Raw genomic sequence first — 17,328 nt, 5'->3', positions numbered from 1 at the left:
TTATGGACTCAATAAACATGTATGTGAGTGAATATGTTCTGTTTGCCGGCCTATTGCTTTCAAGAGTGCATAAGAAAGTCTTGGTTTGGATTCTTCTTGTGGCAAATCCGTTACCATGGGTAAGATTTGGAATCTACTTGAGGTACACACTATGGAATCTTGTTCATATGACTAAACATTTAACAAATCAACAATGCTTCTTTTGTTTAGAATATCTATATTGTGTTCAACTTTTGTAAATCCTACTAAAAGATGTTATGTTATCTTTTGTTTATTACTAAATGTTATTATGTTAGAATAATAATTGGGTTCCATACAATATGTATAAACTAACAAAAGTACTATACAATATCACGAGATAGATTGATAAACTAACAGAAACGAGCATCGCGTTGCGAATTATTGTTACCGCAGCATCGCGCGGGTTTCCTGCTAGTGTATAATAAATAGTTGGTATATTAAATGTAAGATAAAAATAACTAGCAGCCCTCTCAAACTCGATAAATATAACTTAATTACAAGCTGGTTTATTAAATAAATCATTTTTTTTAAATAAACTCAACATTGTTTCAACTCGGTATAACTTAAACTTTTAACAAACAATTTAATAGCTCACGAGCAGCTTAACCCGTTTACGACAACGAGTTAAAATAAGTGCTACTCTCTAGTCTCCATCTTGCCCTACGAGGGTTGTGTCACATGGGCCACAAGCCATACCTTCTTCTAAGTGGAACATGATATTTTGGACAAACTAAAGTAAAGTTGAGTAGTGATCAAATAAACCTAATATACGCCGCTATCTTTTTATATCCTTCACATCATCTTCTTCACTCTTCAACCATTTTCAACCTGCAACTATGGCGGCTCATTGCTTCAACCCATGTGACAACATCCTCATCACACCCACCAACACCTCAGCTTTCATCACCCACAAACCCAAATCATACCCCTTTTCTTTATTCTCCAAAACAACCCGTCAATTTTCCACTTCTGAAACACGCACACCAAGTGTTCGACGAATTGCCTGCACTTCAAAAACCACTCAAACACCCACCAAATCGACTCAAGATCACAAACCCCATGTGGGTAAGCGAACTGACATTAAAAAGATTATGATTTTGGGCGCTGGCCCGATTGTTATCGGGCAAGCGTGCGAGTTCGATTACTCCGGTACTCAGGCGTGTAAAGCTTTGAGGGAAAATGGGTATGAGGTTGTGCTGATTAATTCGAACCCTGCTACTATTATGACTGACCCTGAGATGGCGGACCGGACTTATATCGAGCCAATGACACCGGAATTAGTCGAGCAGGTGATTGAGCAAGAGAGACCGGACGCGATTTTGCCCACGATGGGCGGGCAAACCGCGCTTAATCTTGCGGTGGCGTTGGCTGAAAGAGGGGTGCTTGATAAGTACAATGTGGAGTTAATCGGGGCGAAACTTGAAGCAATTAAGAAGGCGGAAGATAGAGAGTTGTTTAAGCAGGCAATGAAGAATATTGGGCTCAAAACGCCACCGTCTGGTATTGGTACCACCCTCGAAGAATGCTTCCGAATTGCCGATGAAATTGGTGAGTTTCCATTGATTATTAGGCCTGCTTTTACATTAGGTGGTTCGGGTGGGGGTATTGCGTATAATAAAGAGGAATTCGAGGCGATTTGTAAGTCGGGACTTGCAGCGAGTGTGACATCACAGGTTTTAGTTGAGAAGTCTTTATTAGGATGGAAAGAATATGAACTGGAGGTTATGAGGGATTTGGCGGATAATGTGGTTATTATTTGTTCAATCGAGAATATCGATCCGATGGGTGTGCACACGGGTGATTCGATTACTGTTGCGCCTGCGCAGACTTTGACCGATAAGGAGTATCAACGGCTTCGTGATTATTCGATTGCGATTATTAGGGAAATTGGGGTTGAATGCGGTGGGTCGAATGTGCAATTTGCGGTGAATCCTGCAGATGGTGAGGTTATGGTTATCGAGATGAATCCTCGGGTTTCGAGGTCGTCTGCTTTGGCTTCTAAAGCTACGGGCTTTCCGATTGCTAAAATGGCTGCTAAGTTGTCGGTTGGGTATTCTTTGGATCAGATTCCGAATGATATTACTATGAAGACACCGGCTAGTTTTGAACCGTCGATTGATTATGTTGTCACAAAGGTTAGAACCATTGTTAACCTTTATATTATGTTTTTCACTTTGTTCACGACTTCATGTTAAATGTTGGTGTTTGGATGTGTGATATCTAAAGTGATAATTTAGTTATTGACCTGTAGGATTAGTTAATTGATTTGAATATTTAATCTTATGTTAGGGGATGTCTGGATTTGAGTTATTAAATTTATCATCAGATTTTAATATTTGTATAAACAATTTCAGTTTCCAAGTGGCTGATTTTTTTTATGGGTCAAGGAATATAATGAGAGTAAGATAAATTGAAGTTACTGACTTATTCTTTTATCTTAATTTGAGAGATTTTTTACCTGGGATTTTATAAGATTTTTACATTTTTTTTTGACAAAAATGGTCTTTTTGGTTAATTATATATGTTGCTATTAATTTCATAAATCTACAATTTGTTTTCAGATACCGAGATTTGCATTCGAGAAATTCCCAGGATCTCAACCGGTATTGACAACACAAATGATGTCGGTTGGTGAATCCATGGCAGTTGGACGCACATTTCAAGAATCTTTTCAGAAGGCGGTTAGATCACTTGAATGTGGTTACTCGGGTTGGGGCTGTGCACTAATCAAAGAGCTTGATTGGGACTGGGAAAAAATCAAGTACAGTTTGCGGGTCCCAAACCCGGACCGTATTCACGCCCTATACGCTGCAATGAAACGAGGCATGAAAGTGGATGCGATTCATGAAATAAGTTTCATTGACAAATGGTTTTTAACGCAACTTAAAGAATTAGTAGATGTTGAACAGTATATAATGGCGAAAAGTTTATCTCGGTTGAGTAAAGATGAGTTTTACGAGGTTAAGAAACGCGGGTTTAGTGATAAACAGATTGCGTTTGCTACAAAGTCTACTGAGAAAGAAGTTCGGGTCAAACGGTTGACTTTAGGAGTTGTTCCGGCTTACAAACGGGTTGATACTTGTGCTGCTGAGTTTGAAGCAAACACTCCTTATATGTATTCATCTTATGATTACGAATGTGAATCGGCTCCAACTAAAACGAAAAAAGTTTTGATTTTGGGTGGTGGGCCCAATCGAATTGGTCAAGGGATTGAGTTTGACTATTGTTGCTGTCATGCTTCATTTGCTCTTCAGGTTAGTCTTATTTCTTTACTCTGTTCTATGTCACTAGCTGTTTTTTACTAATTTGTACTAATTCTTTTACCAACTTGTACTATTTTTACTAATCTTTTTTAATTTTTACTATTTTCTTACCAGTTGTTACCAATCCTTCGTGTTTTGTACTAAGATTTTATAATTTATATTTAGTTTTACTAGCTTTCCTATTTTATTTAAGCTTTACTAATATTTTCTTTTTTTATTTAGCTGTTAATTTTTTAGTTTTTACTAAGTTTTTACCAAGTTTTACTAATCTTTACTAATTCTGTTACTAACTTCAAGTCTTCAACAAGTTTTGACAGTTTTATTATAATTATTTACTAATCTTTACTAACTTTTGCTAATCTTTACTAATTTTTTATGAACTTTTACTAATATTTACTGATCCTTACTAATTTTTGCTATTCTTTACTACTTTTTTACTGAATTTTAACTAGTTTTTACCAGTTTACTAATTTTTTTAATTTGATTCAACTTTTGTAGGAGGCAGGATATGAAACTATAATGATGAATTCAAATCCCGAAACTGTATCCACCGACTACGATACAAGTGACCGTCTCTACTTTGAGCCCTTAACTGTTGAGGACGTGCTTAACGTTATCGACATCGAACGGCCTGGTGGGATCATCGTGCAGTTTGGTGGTCAGACCCCTCTAAAACTCGCCCTGCCCATCCAACGCTACCTAGATGAACACAAACCACCATCGGCTAGTGGCGGTCGGGTCCAAATTTGGGGCACATCACCTGATTCCATTGATGCAGCGGAGGACCGAGAACGGTTCAATGCTATTTTAAAAGAGTTACAAATTGAACAACCGAAAGGCGGGATTGCTAAAAGTGATGCCGATGCGTTGGCTATTGCGTCTGAAATCGGGTATCCGGTTGTTGTCAGACCGTCTTATGTTTTGGGTGGTCGGGCCATGGAGATTGTGTACAGTGACGAGAAGTTAATAACTTATCTTGAAACAGCGGTTGAAGTTGACCCGGAGCGACCCGTTTTGGTTGACCGGTATCTATCGGATGCTATTGAAATCGACATTGATTCACTCGCGGATTTGCACGGGAACGTGGTGATTGGTGGAATCATGGAGCATATCGAGCAAGCGGGTGTTCATTCCGGTGATTCCGCGTGTATGATTCCAACAAAAACGGTTTCAAAGTCTAGCCTTGAAACTATCCGATCATGGACCACAAAACTAGCTAAACGGTTAAACGTATGCGGGCTTATGAACTGTCAGTATGCGATTACGGGATCGGGAGAAGTTTTCTTGCTTGAAGCAAACCCGCGGGCCTCGCGTACGGTGCCATTTGTTTCAAAAGCAATAGGACGCCCGTTAGCCAAATATGCATCACTTGTAATGTCGGGAATGTCGCTTAACGAGCTCGGTTTAACACACGAAATCATCCCAAAACACATTTCTGTTAAAGAAGCGGTTTTACCATTCGAGAAGTTTCAAGGGTGTGACGTGTTTCTCGGGCCCGAGATGCGGAGCACGGGTGAAGTAATGGGTGTGGATACCGAGTTCTCAATCGCGTTCGCAAAGTCTCAAATTGCAGCGGGCCAAAAACTACCTGTTTCGGGGTCTGTTTTCCTTAGTCTAAACGATATGACAAAACCACATCTAGGGAAACTTGCACCCGCGTTTTTGGAGCTTGGGTTTACGATAGTTGCAACTTCTGGGACTGCTCATGTTTTGGAAATGGATGGGGTTCCAGTTGAGCGGGTTTTGAAGTTGCATGAAGGTCGACCGCATGCGGGTGATATGGTTGCAAACGGGTTAATTAATTTAATGGTGATTACGAGTTCTAACGATGATCTGGACCAGATTGATGGGCGTCAGTTGAGGCGAATGGCACTCGCTTACAAGATTCCTGTTATTACAACGGTCTCGGGTGCTTTGGCTACTTGTGAAGCTATAAGAAGCTTGAAAAATTCCAAGTTTAAAATGGTTGCTATTCAAGATTACTTTGTGGAGCAAGAAATTGGTAAAACAATATTTTTATTATGTTTTGTTTTATTATAATTAAGTACAAAGTCACTTTTTTTTTTTTTTTTTTTTTGCAGGTAAGACGGCTGCGGCGGTTGCAAGGGAGTTGTAGGTTTGTTTTGCAGTAGTTTTTTTTATGTGTTATGATGAACATGAGTGTTTTGTTTTTCACCTTTGTGATGCTTGTTTAATTAACAGATGACACATAATAAGGTGGTATTTGTAAGAACTAATTTTTTTATATAGCCTGTTTGAATATTTTAATATTGGTTTTGGAAATTATGTCACTGATATGAATATATGATAAGTGATTGATAATGTTTGGTAGGTTGTTAGGCTGAAAATATGGTGGCATTTTTGGCAAAGATAAAAAATATTGCAATATACAAAATGTTTACTGTTAGGTTTGAAGGGTTCAGGTTCACTCAAAAGGTTAAAATGTCTGAATGTGCAAAAATATATTGGGTGTGATTAGTGTTGTAGTAATCGCTAGTCGGTCAGTGGAGTGTGGACTAGCGATTAAATCGGGATTAACTGAGATTATTCAACGTCTTGTGGAGAGTGGGCTAGTGATGGTGTGAAACATATAGCAGTAACAGGCAACATAGCAAAACAAGGATTTTTATAAAAGTATCAAAAACTCACTTGAAAGTACTTATAAACTTCCCTATCGATCTATACGCCAAGGCAAAACTAACACAAAAGAATATTAAAGAGTGTAGGAAAAGCTAGTCATAAAAACAAGTCTAATACAAAGATCTAAACACTCCTCTAAAAGTTTATATCATTTATCTTACGTCTCCATGAACTGTTGTCCTCAATCATGTCTATAAAGCGGAGCAAATCAATCTAGTCGTAATTTAGCTTATAATCATATTCGTATTTTTATTTATTAGTTAATTTATTATATAAAATACGAATTCTTAAATCTATATACATATTGGGATTGCGAGGCTAGTCAAACTTGGTATATGAAGCATGGGTCGGAACTCGTTTATTTAAATAGCTCCAACTTAAACTCAAACTCACTAAAGCTCGGTTTGATTCAAGATTTTATAAAGCCAATATCGACCAGCTCACGATCAAATCATTTACAGAGTTTCTAATCTTGAACTCATGTACCATCCACCAAATGAGCATGTCAAACCAAAGGTTATGATTGTTTACTTTATGTTTGAACCTATCACCTTTATTATTATGAATCATTTTGTCAGTATGGGGTCCTTAACTACTCATTTTGTACTTTAGAAAGAGTGTAGAGTTTGTTTCTATTAGGCTGAGAGGTGTGGGGGATTTAATGGGGGCTTTAATGGGGGCTCCAACCAATAATATTATGACGTGTGGCAGAGAGAGAAACTGGATAAGGGGGGTGTTGGAGCCCCCGTTGGGCTCCAGCAGGAGCTCCAGCAAATTTTTTTTTTATTTTTTTATAAATATATTCAAACAACGTATTATTAAAAAAACTCATAAATTATTTAAAAAAACACATTAATATCTAAAAATAAAATAAAAATTAAAGTACTAAAAAAAACATTATTCTTATTCTTCGGCTTGGTCTTCTTCGATCAACCTCTTTCGGATACGTTCCTTTTGCTTTTCCATTAGCATTTGATCGACCAGATTTAGGTTACCGAAGTCTCTAGTAAGAAAGTCCAAATCTCTCATTCGACTTTTTTCCTTTTTGTCATTAGAGACCACCTCCATGGTTTTGTTGAATTTATTGAGGGATTCAACAAGATTGGCGATGTTTACGGCTTCCCCCTCAGCCGGTTTTTTCCCCTTGGCGTCCCTTCCCAATGGCCGCCTCCTCGGCGGTGAAGACGTTTCCTCCTCCGCCACTTGGTCTCATACGACCGCTGTTCCTGTTGAAAAGATTAGTAAACAAGCCGACAAATTTTCTGATTTCGGACCACCGACCCGAAATCATATCGGCGTTCCGCTCTGTACTCCCAACGAGCATGTAGAACGTCTCCTTAACCTTTGTCCAAAAAATCTTGCTCTTTTGGTAGTCGGCTGCAAAATGAATAAATAAATTAGATTTCCATTTAACTTTTATATTTAACTTTTTTATTAAAAATCATTTTTAAAAACGTTAAAACAATTACCGCAACGCCGATCCTCAGAAATGACTATCCAAGCCCGACACAAGGCTTCCTTCTCATCCGATGACCACGGAGTGGCTTTCCGTTTCGTCCTCGGAGTCGAAGCCGGTCCCGACCCGTCCGTTGCAAATTGTTTTTTCCGGTGGACGCGTCTTTTTGGTCCCGTAGCTTCACCGTGTGATTCTTGTGTCTCCGGAACAACAAAGTTAGGAGACGGTTGTGTGTTGGATGGTTGAAAGCCGGATGATTCTTGCGGCTCCGAATAAAACATCGGTTGGTGCGGTGACGACCATAAATCGTCGTCAATATAATCTGAATCAAGGTTTGGGTACCAATTTCCAGCCATTTTTTTAAAAAAAGTTGAGAAGATGAATTGATTTTGGGTGAAGGTTTGAAGTTGTGGTATAAAAATGGGTGAAATGGAGTATTATATAGGAAATTTTTTTTTTTTAATTTAATAAGAGCCCAACGGCTCTTTTTCTAAAATTTAACAAGCTCCTCTCTCTCTTCTCCCGCTAACAGGCTCACGCCTGCATGGATTTTCGCATTAGCGCCCCGTTAGCGCCCCGGTGGTGTGGTGTTAGCGCCTGGGGGCGCGAGCGGAGGGGCTCTAGCGCCCCCGTCGAAGCCCCACACCCCTCAACCTTAAGCCTTCACCTCTTCTTAATTGTTAAAAATGCCTTCTAGGAACATATTATTTCCTTAAAAATTAAGAACATATTATTTTATACCAATAATCTTTTAACTGTTTCCTCATAAATAATATATAATTTGTGATACATCACATAAAAAATACCAACTTCTCTTCCATACAAAAATGAAGAAAGCAAACTAGCAATAACTATTATACAATAAAACACAACAAAAGAATCATAGCTAGCTAGCTAGCTTCCCAAACTGTAAATGTTGGAGGAGATTGCAATTGTGCTTGTAATCACAGCCAGAATTATCATTGTTGCTCCAATTATCTTGTCCTTTCTTGAAGATATACCATGAACATCTCTGCAAAAGAAAATTAAAACTTTTGAGAATATACAATGGTTATTATTTGCTCTAAATTACTTCAATAATAATCAAACCTTTTTAATTAAAAAAAAACATTTGGAAAAGCAATTTTGTGGGTTTGTTTGCACTAACGCGTAAAAAAATAAATAAACGTAATATACATGCACGCACGCATATTACTGTGAAAGGTTTCCCGCATCCCAACCTCCCCAAACCCAACCAATAGCTAACTAAGTTTTTACAAGATATGTTTGTTTTTACGCATGCAGTCACGTACACACACGACTTACCTCAAAGCAAGCGCGCCAGGGAAAATGAAAGCAATGCAAACCGCAGATGTTGATCCCATGAACTGAAAGAAATACCATATATTCGGAATGGCTATGGCAATAAGGTAAGCTATTGCCAAGAGAAAAAATGTGAGGCACAAGAATCTTTTTGTGTCTTTAACAAGAAGAGCCTTATTGGGGAAAAGTAGTTCATCAATGTTTGCTCTCAAAGAGAAGTTTAATAAAGGGAACACAAGCATCAAGTGCAACGCGTAGCTTAATCGAACGGTATCATTTAATAATGATCCAATTGTTGATCCGGTTGCTTGATCAAAGTTTACTAAAATGTCGGATTCAATTGAGTCTCCAAATAAAATGTAGCCGAATATCCCGATAGAGAAGTAAATGAGAGCACATAGTATTAGAGAGATTCGAAATGCGGATGCCATTGCAGCCGGTCTTCCAAGCTCAATACCAATAGCATGAACTAGAGTAACAAAAACAAATACAGGTTTTATTAAAATAAGAATGTTAAATCTTTAATAATCATTTAAAAATGAGTGAATACTAAATGTTAGCATGTTAATAATATATATTAGTAGGGTTTACATAATTGATTAATAATACATAATTTCTCATGTCCGTTTTCATTATTATTTTGTAATGTGAAAGATAATTTTAAGCACTTCAAGTGTGTTTCTAAAAGGTTCTGATCATGTAGGTCCATTTAAAAAAATAATAAAATAAAAAATTGTTCTAAACTTTTTAGTGGCTCATGTAAAAAACCAATCACGTGACATGTTTAATAACTCTAGTAGTGTCATTTTATTGGTATGATCACATATTTTGGTCTAACCTAAGATGTTGTCATGTTGATCAATTGTTACCATTAAAATGGAAAGTAAAAGCTGTAACAATAACTGGGATGGCGGTAAAGAGGTTGAAGAATGCCGCTTGATCATCTAGCTGCGGCAACAGTCTAATACTCCTTGACTGACCTTTGACCGCTGCGGCTACCGCCATGGCTGTACATATTCCGACAAACACCACCGCTAGAAGTACGGCAACTAATGAGCTCATTGATAGCAATTCTGTTTGTACGAATCAAACCCATCAATGATTTAAGATAACGAATTAAATGTAACAATAAAAGAAGCAAGTTAGGTTTATGTCACACTCATAGATTTGCAATAAACAATGTTATAAACAATATAATAATAAAGTCCCATATGCATACGTCGTCTGACATCTAATCTCACACCGCTTTAAATGACTGTCCGGATAGAAGTCGGATGGCCGTTTTAACAAAAAGTTTTCGTAGATTGACTGTCATAATATTTAAACAACCATCTGATGAATAAATTTCAAAGTTCAACCATCGATTAATAATATGCTTCTGAAAGAAATTCTTGCGAATCCTACAAGATCCGTTCAATGGTCAGAACAATCATCCGAATATTGTTCAAATGACCATTCTGACCAATAATTTTTGAAGTTTGACTTTTTTTATCAAAAAGGTCGTCTAAGTGTTTTGTGGACAACTATTTGATGACATGAAATCAGATGAGGGTGGTATAGCAATAGCATAACCGTTACACTTACCAACACGGCGAAATAAGACCAACGGAAGCATAACGAAGATGACAATAAACAAGATAGCCACGGCGCGTGTATTCCACCAATGAATACCGAACCATTCCTGCAACACGCCTAAATGAACCAATTCTCCCGATGAATCGCCGGACAACACGTCTCCTGATTATACAACACAAACTAATCATGAAATTGAACCAAATCAAAGAATATTGTTGTAGATCTATCATCTATAATCACAATTGTAATCAATCAAACCAAAATCTTCCAAATTAAACAAAAATCAAGGTGTTACAATTTACAAACAAGTCAAGCCTGAGTTCCACTAGACTCAAGTTGACTTCCGAGAGCTCAAGCTTGGCTCGTGAGTCATTTTTTCAAGCTCAAACTCAGCTTATTTATTATGTATTAATTAATTTATATGAGCCTAAGCTCAGTGTGATGTACCTTAACAAGCCAAAGCTCGGCTTCGCGGTGTACTATTAATATTTAAAATTCCAAAAGAGTAAAAAACTTTCCTAAACTAGCTTCTCATACAAGACTCGAGCTCGGGCCTGATTAGCTTTATTTGAGGCTCGGGCTCAATAAGGCTCGTCTCTAGCTTTTTTTTTATTAATTCGGTTATAATTACGTACCGATTATAATAAGATAAATAATCAAACACCCGAGGTTGGTGATCATAACCGAAACCTGAACCGCAACCGATCCTACCCGTCCAAACGACTCCTTCATCACACCAGCATAAGTCGTCGATCCACCGGCGTACGTAAACCTCAACAAGAACTCCACCGAAACATCCACCAGAACCGCAATCAACACAATCAACACGAACGCCGGAACAACTCCGAGCACCTTAAGAGTCGCCGGAATCGACATGATTCCGGGAGGTAACCCTAACTGGGCTAGGCCCATTAGGGTACCATGATGGTGGCCATGAGGCTTCCTATATAAGGAGGTCTCCATCTCCTTATTAGGGGTTGGTCATTCTCAATAAGAGCCACCACCATATTTTTGTGTCTGTGAACAGGAGATCCTGGAGATTTCTTAGCGGTCACCTCCACACCCCCAAAAAGTCATTGCAGATCCAAACCAGCCGGAGAAGAAGATCAAAGCGTGGTTCGTTCATCTCGAAATCCGTGGAAACATCGTCATGGATCAGGTCAGATTCATCTCGTGCTTCGACATTGGCGCCATCCGTGGGACGCCAATGAACCACGCTTCGCTTCTAGTCTCGGCCCTCCGATCTGTTCATCAATATCTCGGGTCTACGGTTTCTTCTTTTAGATATGTTCTATGGAAATACAAAAATCCGTAGATCTAAAAATACTTCCAGATCTGGAAATACACAGGAAGAAATACCACCGAACTTTTGGGGAAAACCCTTAGATCTGTGTTTTTTCTAAGTGAAATATACCAAATCTAGTTATGATCTTTTCAGATCTGGGTTCGTTTGAGCAACAGTCACACTTCATATTCGTAGTTCTATAAATCCTATTAGATATGTTGGTTTTACATAAAACCTACCTGATGTGGATATTCAAAATCTCTAGATCGTGCGCGCCACCGCGGATCAAAATCGCTCCATGTGGATCAACTTCGGATTCCGCATGCGCGCTCCCGGCGATCACTACACGCCACAGCGGGCCGCATGCGCGCTCCCGGCGATCACTACACGCCACAGCGGGCCGCATGCGCGCTCCCGGCGATCACTCTACGCCACAGCGGGTCGCATGCGCGCCCCCGGCGATCACTCTACGCCACAGCGGGTCGCATGCGCGCCCCCGGCGATCACTCTACGCCACAGCGGGTCGCATGCGCGCCCCCGGCGATCACTCTACGCCACAGCGGGCGGCATGCGCGCCCCCGGCGATCACTACACGCCACAGCGGGCCGCATGCGCGCTCCCGGCCATCACTCTACGCCACAGCGGGTCGCATGCGCGCCCCCGGCGATCACTCTACGCCACAGCGGGTCGCATGCGCGCTCCCGGCGATCACTCTACGTCACAGCGGGCCGCATGGGCGCTCCCGGCGATCACTCTACGTCACAGCGGGCCGCATGGGCGCTCCCGGCGATCACTACACGCCACAGCGGGCCGCATGCGCGCTCCCGGCGATCACTCTACGCCACAGCAGGTCGCATGCGCGCCCCCGGCGATCACTCTACGCCATAGCGGGTCGCATGCGCGCTCCCGGCGATTACTCTACGCCACAGCGGATCGCACGCGCGCTCCCGGCGATTACTCTACGCCACAGCGGATCGCACGCGCGCTCCCGGCGATTACTCTACGCCACAGCGGATCGCACGCGCGCTCACGGCGATTACTCTACGCCACAGCGGATCGCACGCGCGCTCCCGGCGATTACTCTACGCCACAGCGGATCGCACGCGCGCTCCCGGCGATTACTCTACGCCACAGCGGATCGCACGCGCGCTCCCGGCGATTACTCTACGCCACAGCTCACGCATATCACATGCTCACGCATCACGCATGCTCACGCGTATCACGTATGCTCACGCATACCACATATGCTCACGCATCACGTATGCTCACGCATATCACATGCTCACGCATCTCATATGCTCACGCATCACATATGTTATTGGGCTTCACGTACGCTCATGCATATTAGATGCTCACGCATCATGCACGCTCACGCACCACATCTGCGCGTGAGAATAAAGGATACATTGCGCAGGCCGCGCATAAGCGACATAACAAATGAACAGTCTAATCCAAATCAGGATAAGAACAACCATGATTGTACTCATATGGCTACGCGCCATACTTAAAGGTTGGGAATCCTCATAATATCCCATATGGCTACGCGCCATACTTAAAGGTTGGGAATCCTCATAATATCCCATATGGCTACGCGCCATACTTAAAGGTTGGGAATCCTCATAATATCCCATATGGTTACAAGCCATACTTAAAGGTTGGGAATCCTCATAATATCCCATATGGCTACGCGCCATACTTAAAGGTTGGGAATCCTCATAATATCCTATATGGCTACGCGCCATACTTAAAGGTTGGGAATCCTCATAATATCCCATATGGCTACGCGCCATACTTAAAGGTTGGGAATCCTCATAATATCCCATATGGCTACGCGCCAAACTTAAATGTTGGGAATCCTCATAAAACCATAGGCCACGCGCCAAGCTTAAAGGTTGGGCACACCTCATAATTTGCCCGAGGATGGGAACCATGCAATACATCTACTTTTAGTTGACATGTTTTTGCAGGTTCGGCTACGAGCCGCACAAACACCTATGACATCATTATTATTATCTGGCCACTTGTGCCTCCATTATTATTTTGAAAACAGGCCGGGATATCCATCCTGCGCGGAGGAGGCCCTTGTGGGCCAGTCATTATCATCATCTTATAGCTCGTAAGACGCCGCGCGCGCAAGCTTTTATTATTCTCATAGCTCGTAAGACGCCGCACGCGCAAGGTTTTATTATTCTTATAGCTCGTAAGACGCCGCGCGCGCAAGCTTTTATTATTCTTATAGCTCGTAAGTCGCCTCGCGCGCAAGCTTTTATTATTCTTATAGCTCATAAGACACCGCGCGCGCAAGCTTTTATTATTCTTATAGCTCGTAAGACGCCTCGCGCGCAAGCTTTTATTATTCTTATAGCTCGTAAGACGCCGCGCGCGCAAGCCTTTATTATTCTTATAGCTCGTAAGACGCCTCGCGCGCAAGCTTTTATTATTCTCATAGCTCGTAAGACGCCGCGCGCGCAAGGTTTTATTATTCTTATAGCTCGTAAGACGCCGCGGGCGCAAGCTTTTATTATTCTTATAGCTCGTAAGTCGCCTCGCGCGCAAGCTTTTATTATTCTTATAGCTCGTAAGACGCCGCGCGCGCAAGCTTTTATTATTCTTATAGCTCGTAAGACGCCTCGCGCGCAAGCTCTTATTATTCTTATAGCTCGTAAGTCGCCGCGCGCGCAAGCTCTTGTTATTCTCATAGCTCGTAAGACGCCGCGCGCGCAAGCTCTTGTTATTCTCATAGCTCGTAAGACGCCGCGCGCGCAAGCTCTTGTTATTCTCATAGCTCGTAAGACGCCACGCGCGCAAGCTTTTATTATTCTTATAGCTCATAAGTCGCCTCGCGCGCAAGCTTTGTTATTCTCATAGCTCGTAAGACGCCGCGCGCGCAAGCTTTTATTATTCTTATAGCTCGTAAGACGCCTCGCGCACAAGCTTTTATTATTCTCATAGCTCGTAAGACGCCGCGCGCGCAAGCTTTTATTATTCTTATAGCTCGTAAGACGTCTCGCGCGCAAGCTTTTATTATTCTCATAGCTCATAAGTCGCCTCGCGCGCAAGCTTTATTATTCTCATAGCTCGTAAGACGCCTCGCGCGCAAGCCTTTATTATTCTTATAGCTCGTAAGACGCCGCGCGCGCAAGCCTTTATTATTCTTATAGCTCGTAAGACGCCGCGCGCGCAAGCTTTTATTATTCTTATAGCTCGTAAGACGCCTCGCGCGCAAGCTTTTATTATTCTTATAGCTCATAAGTCGCCTCGCGCGCAGGCTTTTATTATTCGGCGTGCTATATCTTATTCATGCTAGTGCACCATCATTATCATAAAAACCACAACACGTTACCATCATGAAGAAAACCTCCCAAAACTCAAAGACAATAAAGATAAGGCCGAAGAAAAGGGAAAAAACCGCCTCACGCCCTAACACACCTCATAAAGTCCAGCGTTCCACCTAAACGCTTGCGCGCCCAGGAGCAACGCTGGACTTGGGGGGGGGGCTTGTATGGGTATGGTACTAAACCCGGTTTTACGACCCTAAATTTATTATGTTTGGCTTATTTTATTATATGGACTAATACAATGTTATTGGGCTGAGGGGGTTTTGTGGAGGTAACCCTAACTGGGCTAGGCCCATTAGGGTACCATGATGGTGGCCATGAGGCTCCCTATATAAGGAGGTCTCCACCTCCTTATTAGGGGTTGGTCATTCTCAATAAGAGCCACCACCATATTTTTGTGTCTGTGAACAAGAGATCCTGGAGATTTCTTAGCGGTCACCTCCACACCCCCAAAAAGTCATTGCAGATCCAAACCAGCCGGAGAAGAAGATCAAGGCGTGGTTCGTTCATCTCGAAATCCGTGGAAACATCGTCATGGATCAGGTCAGATTCATCTCGTGCTTCGACAAGAACTCCACCGAAACATCCACCAGAACCGCAATCAACACAATCAACACGAACGCTGGAACAACTCCGAGCACCTTAAGAATCGCCGGAATCGACATGATTCCGGGACCGATAATACTTGTGGAAACATTGAACACGGCTCCAGACACCGACGGCTGCTTCTCCGGAGTATCGTGTTCCGGTAATAATGGAGTTATGGTATCGGAGTTTGCTGACGTCATCACTGTATTTGTTGTTATTATTAGACGTGTTGAGTTTGTTATTGGGTGTTGGTTTTATAATTTGATTGGGGTGGGTGAAATGACGGAAATGGGTATGGTGAGGTGGTTATGTGGAGGGTAGAATTGGAAAATTATGTGGACATGTATAACTGGAATGTAGGTAGGGGTGGATGTGGCGAGTGGTGTACGGTTAAATGTATGTGGACGGTTTTGTGGTCAGATGATTAAGACTGAGTGCAAGTGTTTTGTGTACAGTGTACTTGTGTGTGATTGTTGTAGTAAGCATAAAAATGGTAGGGAGTGTATTTATTAAGCCAAAAAGTTGGTTTAAATTAAGTGCAAAATTATCATTTAAACATGTGAAATAAAAAGTAATAAAAAAAAAATGTGAAATGAGAGAGACAATGTTATTAGATGATACCGGACTCAATTATCTGAAGTATCCATTCGCATTTTACTAAACGATGTTTAAAATAGACATTTATTTTTTATTTTTATTTTGTGAATAGATTTTTGAAGGCTAAAATAAAGAAAAAAAGAGGGTGGCATGTGTAATTAGAGATACAATTAAATGTATCTAGACGTTAATGAGGTAAGATGATAAAGACTAACAACATTTTAATACTTAATTATTTGACTAAGAGCAATTTAACTTGGGATGAATCCGGACGTCCAACCTGGAACACATTGTCCTCTTTCTCTTTTTCTTTTTTACTTGGATTTATTTGGTATTCAAGACAAACTCAATTTTGGTGTGCATATACCATGTATTGTTATTAACGTAACAAAAGTATAAAAAATTAAAAACTATAAAGTCCTTGTCAATCAAACGTGGAAATTCAACTCATGTCTGAAACAACATTACAAGTGAGGATTTGTTATAACCTATATTATTAGTTAATTAACCTTTTGTATAATTGTATTTAAAATACTTTACTCTCCTGTTTTCGCTAGTTTCCTTTTAATAATTCACGAATTTACTCAAAAAATATAATTAAATATCGTGTGTAGAATGTTAATCGGTTATGGACGTAAGATGATAAGTTGGACGAAATACGGAAATAGCGAATACTGCAACAATCTGTGGATGCTTAAACTGTGATTCTATAGCAACAAGTTACAACTACTTCGCTATCGTGGCATCGCTTGTTGCTTGTTTATATGTTACTTTACTTAATCAGTTTGTTAATCTAATGAAAAGTCAAAAACTAGAAAAATAAAATAAAAATAGGGGTTTTACAAGTGATTTATGTGATTTTAGTAATAGCAAACAAATGTGTAGAAATGTTTGTACTTATAAGCACAAAAGCACTCATTCAAACATGTGCCCATTTTCCAATGGCACCCATTTGTACATGAATATGTCGAACTTGTCGAAGGATGACACAACAACAAAATAGATAAATACATTAATAAAATAAAATAAAAATTCCCGAATCCAATGACAAAACACAAAACATAGAATAGGCATTTTGGTATGGTAACCGTTACAGTATTAGATGATTAGATGTTATATGACCTTGTTAACTAAAACACGTATGCTTGTTTACTCAAATAATACTAAAAAAACATTTCCATTTTATTTTCATCCTACTTTGTCCATGGGTGATAGAGTAATATATTAATAAACTCACATTTTTATATTTCTAATTTCCTTATG

At 40.6% G+C, this 17,328-nt stretch overlaps 2 protein-coding genes across 2 annotated transcripts; one reads left to right on the top strand and one right to left on the bottom strand.

The window, feature by feature from the left end:
• The first annotated feature begins 808 nt into the window (after positions 1-808).
• On the top strand, positions 809-5,561 carry LOC143627569 (carbamoyl phosphate synthase arginine-specific large chain, chloroplastic-like). Its single transcript, XM_077097359.1, has 4 exons — positions 809-2,156; positions 2,583-3,275; positions 3,783-5,286; positions 5,366-5,561. The coding sequence occupies exons 1-4, from the start codon at positions 858-860 to the stop codon at positions 5,398-5,400; spliced, it is 3,531 nt and encodes a 1,176-aa protein (XP_076953474.1). The 5' UTR covers positions 809-857; the 3' UTR covers positions 5,401-5,561.
• A 2,589-nt stretch (positions 5,562-8,150) lies between these two features.
• On the bottom strand, positions 8,151-15,988 carry LOC143626225 (amino acid transporter AVT6C-like). The gene is made up of 6 exons (XM_077096375.1): positions 15,522-15,988; positions 10,893-11,109; positions 10,267-10,419; positions 9,552-9,755; positions 8,686-9,151; positions 8,151-8,392 (listed from the first exon to the last, which is right to left on the bottom strand). Exons 1-6 carry the CDS (start codon positions 15,666-15,668, stop codon positions 8,275-8,277), a joined length of 1,305 nt encoding a protein of 434 aa, XP_076952490.1. The 5' UTR covers positions 15,669-15,988; the 3' UTR covers positions 8,151-8,274.
• Between the last annotated feature and the right edge of the window lie 1,340 nt (positions 15,989-17,328).

The sequence above is a fragment of the Bidens hawaiensis genome, unplaced genomic scaffold (assembly GCF_021521415.1).
Source record: "Bidens hawaiensis isolate Kalapana, Puna unplaced genomic scaffold, B.hawaiensis_p1.1 tig00000458_1, whole genome shotgun sequence".
Lineage (NCBI taxonomy): Eukaryota > Viridiplantae > Streptophyta > Magnoliopsida > Asterales > Asteraceae > Bidens > Bidens hawaiensis.
This window is presented reverse-complemented; position numbering and strand designations above follow the sequence as displayed.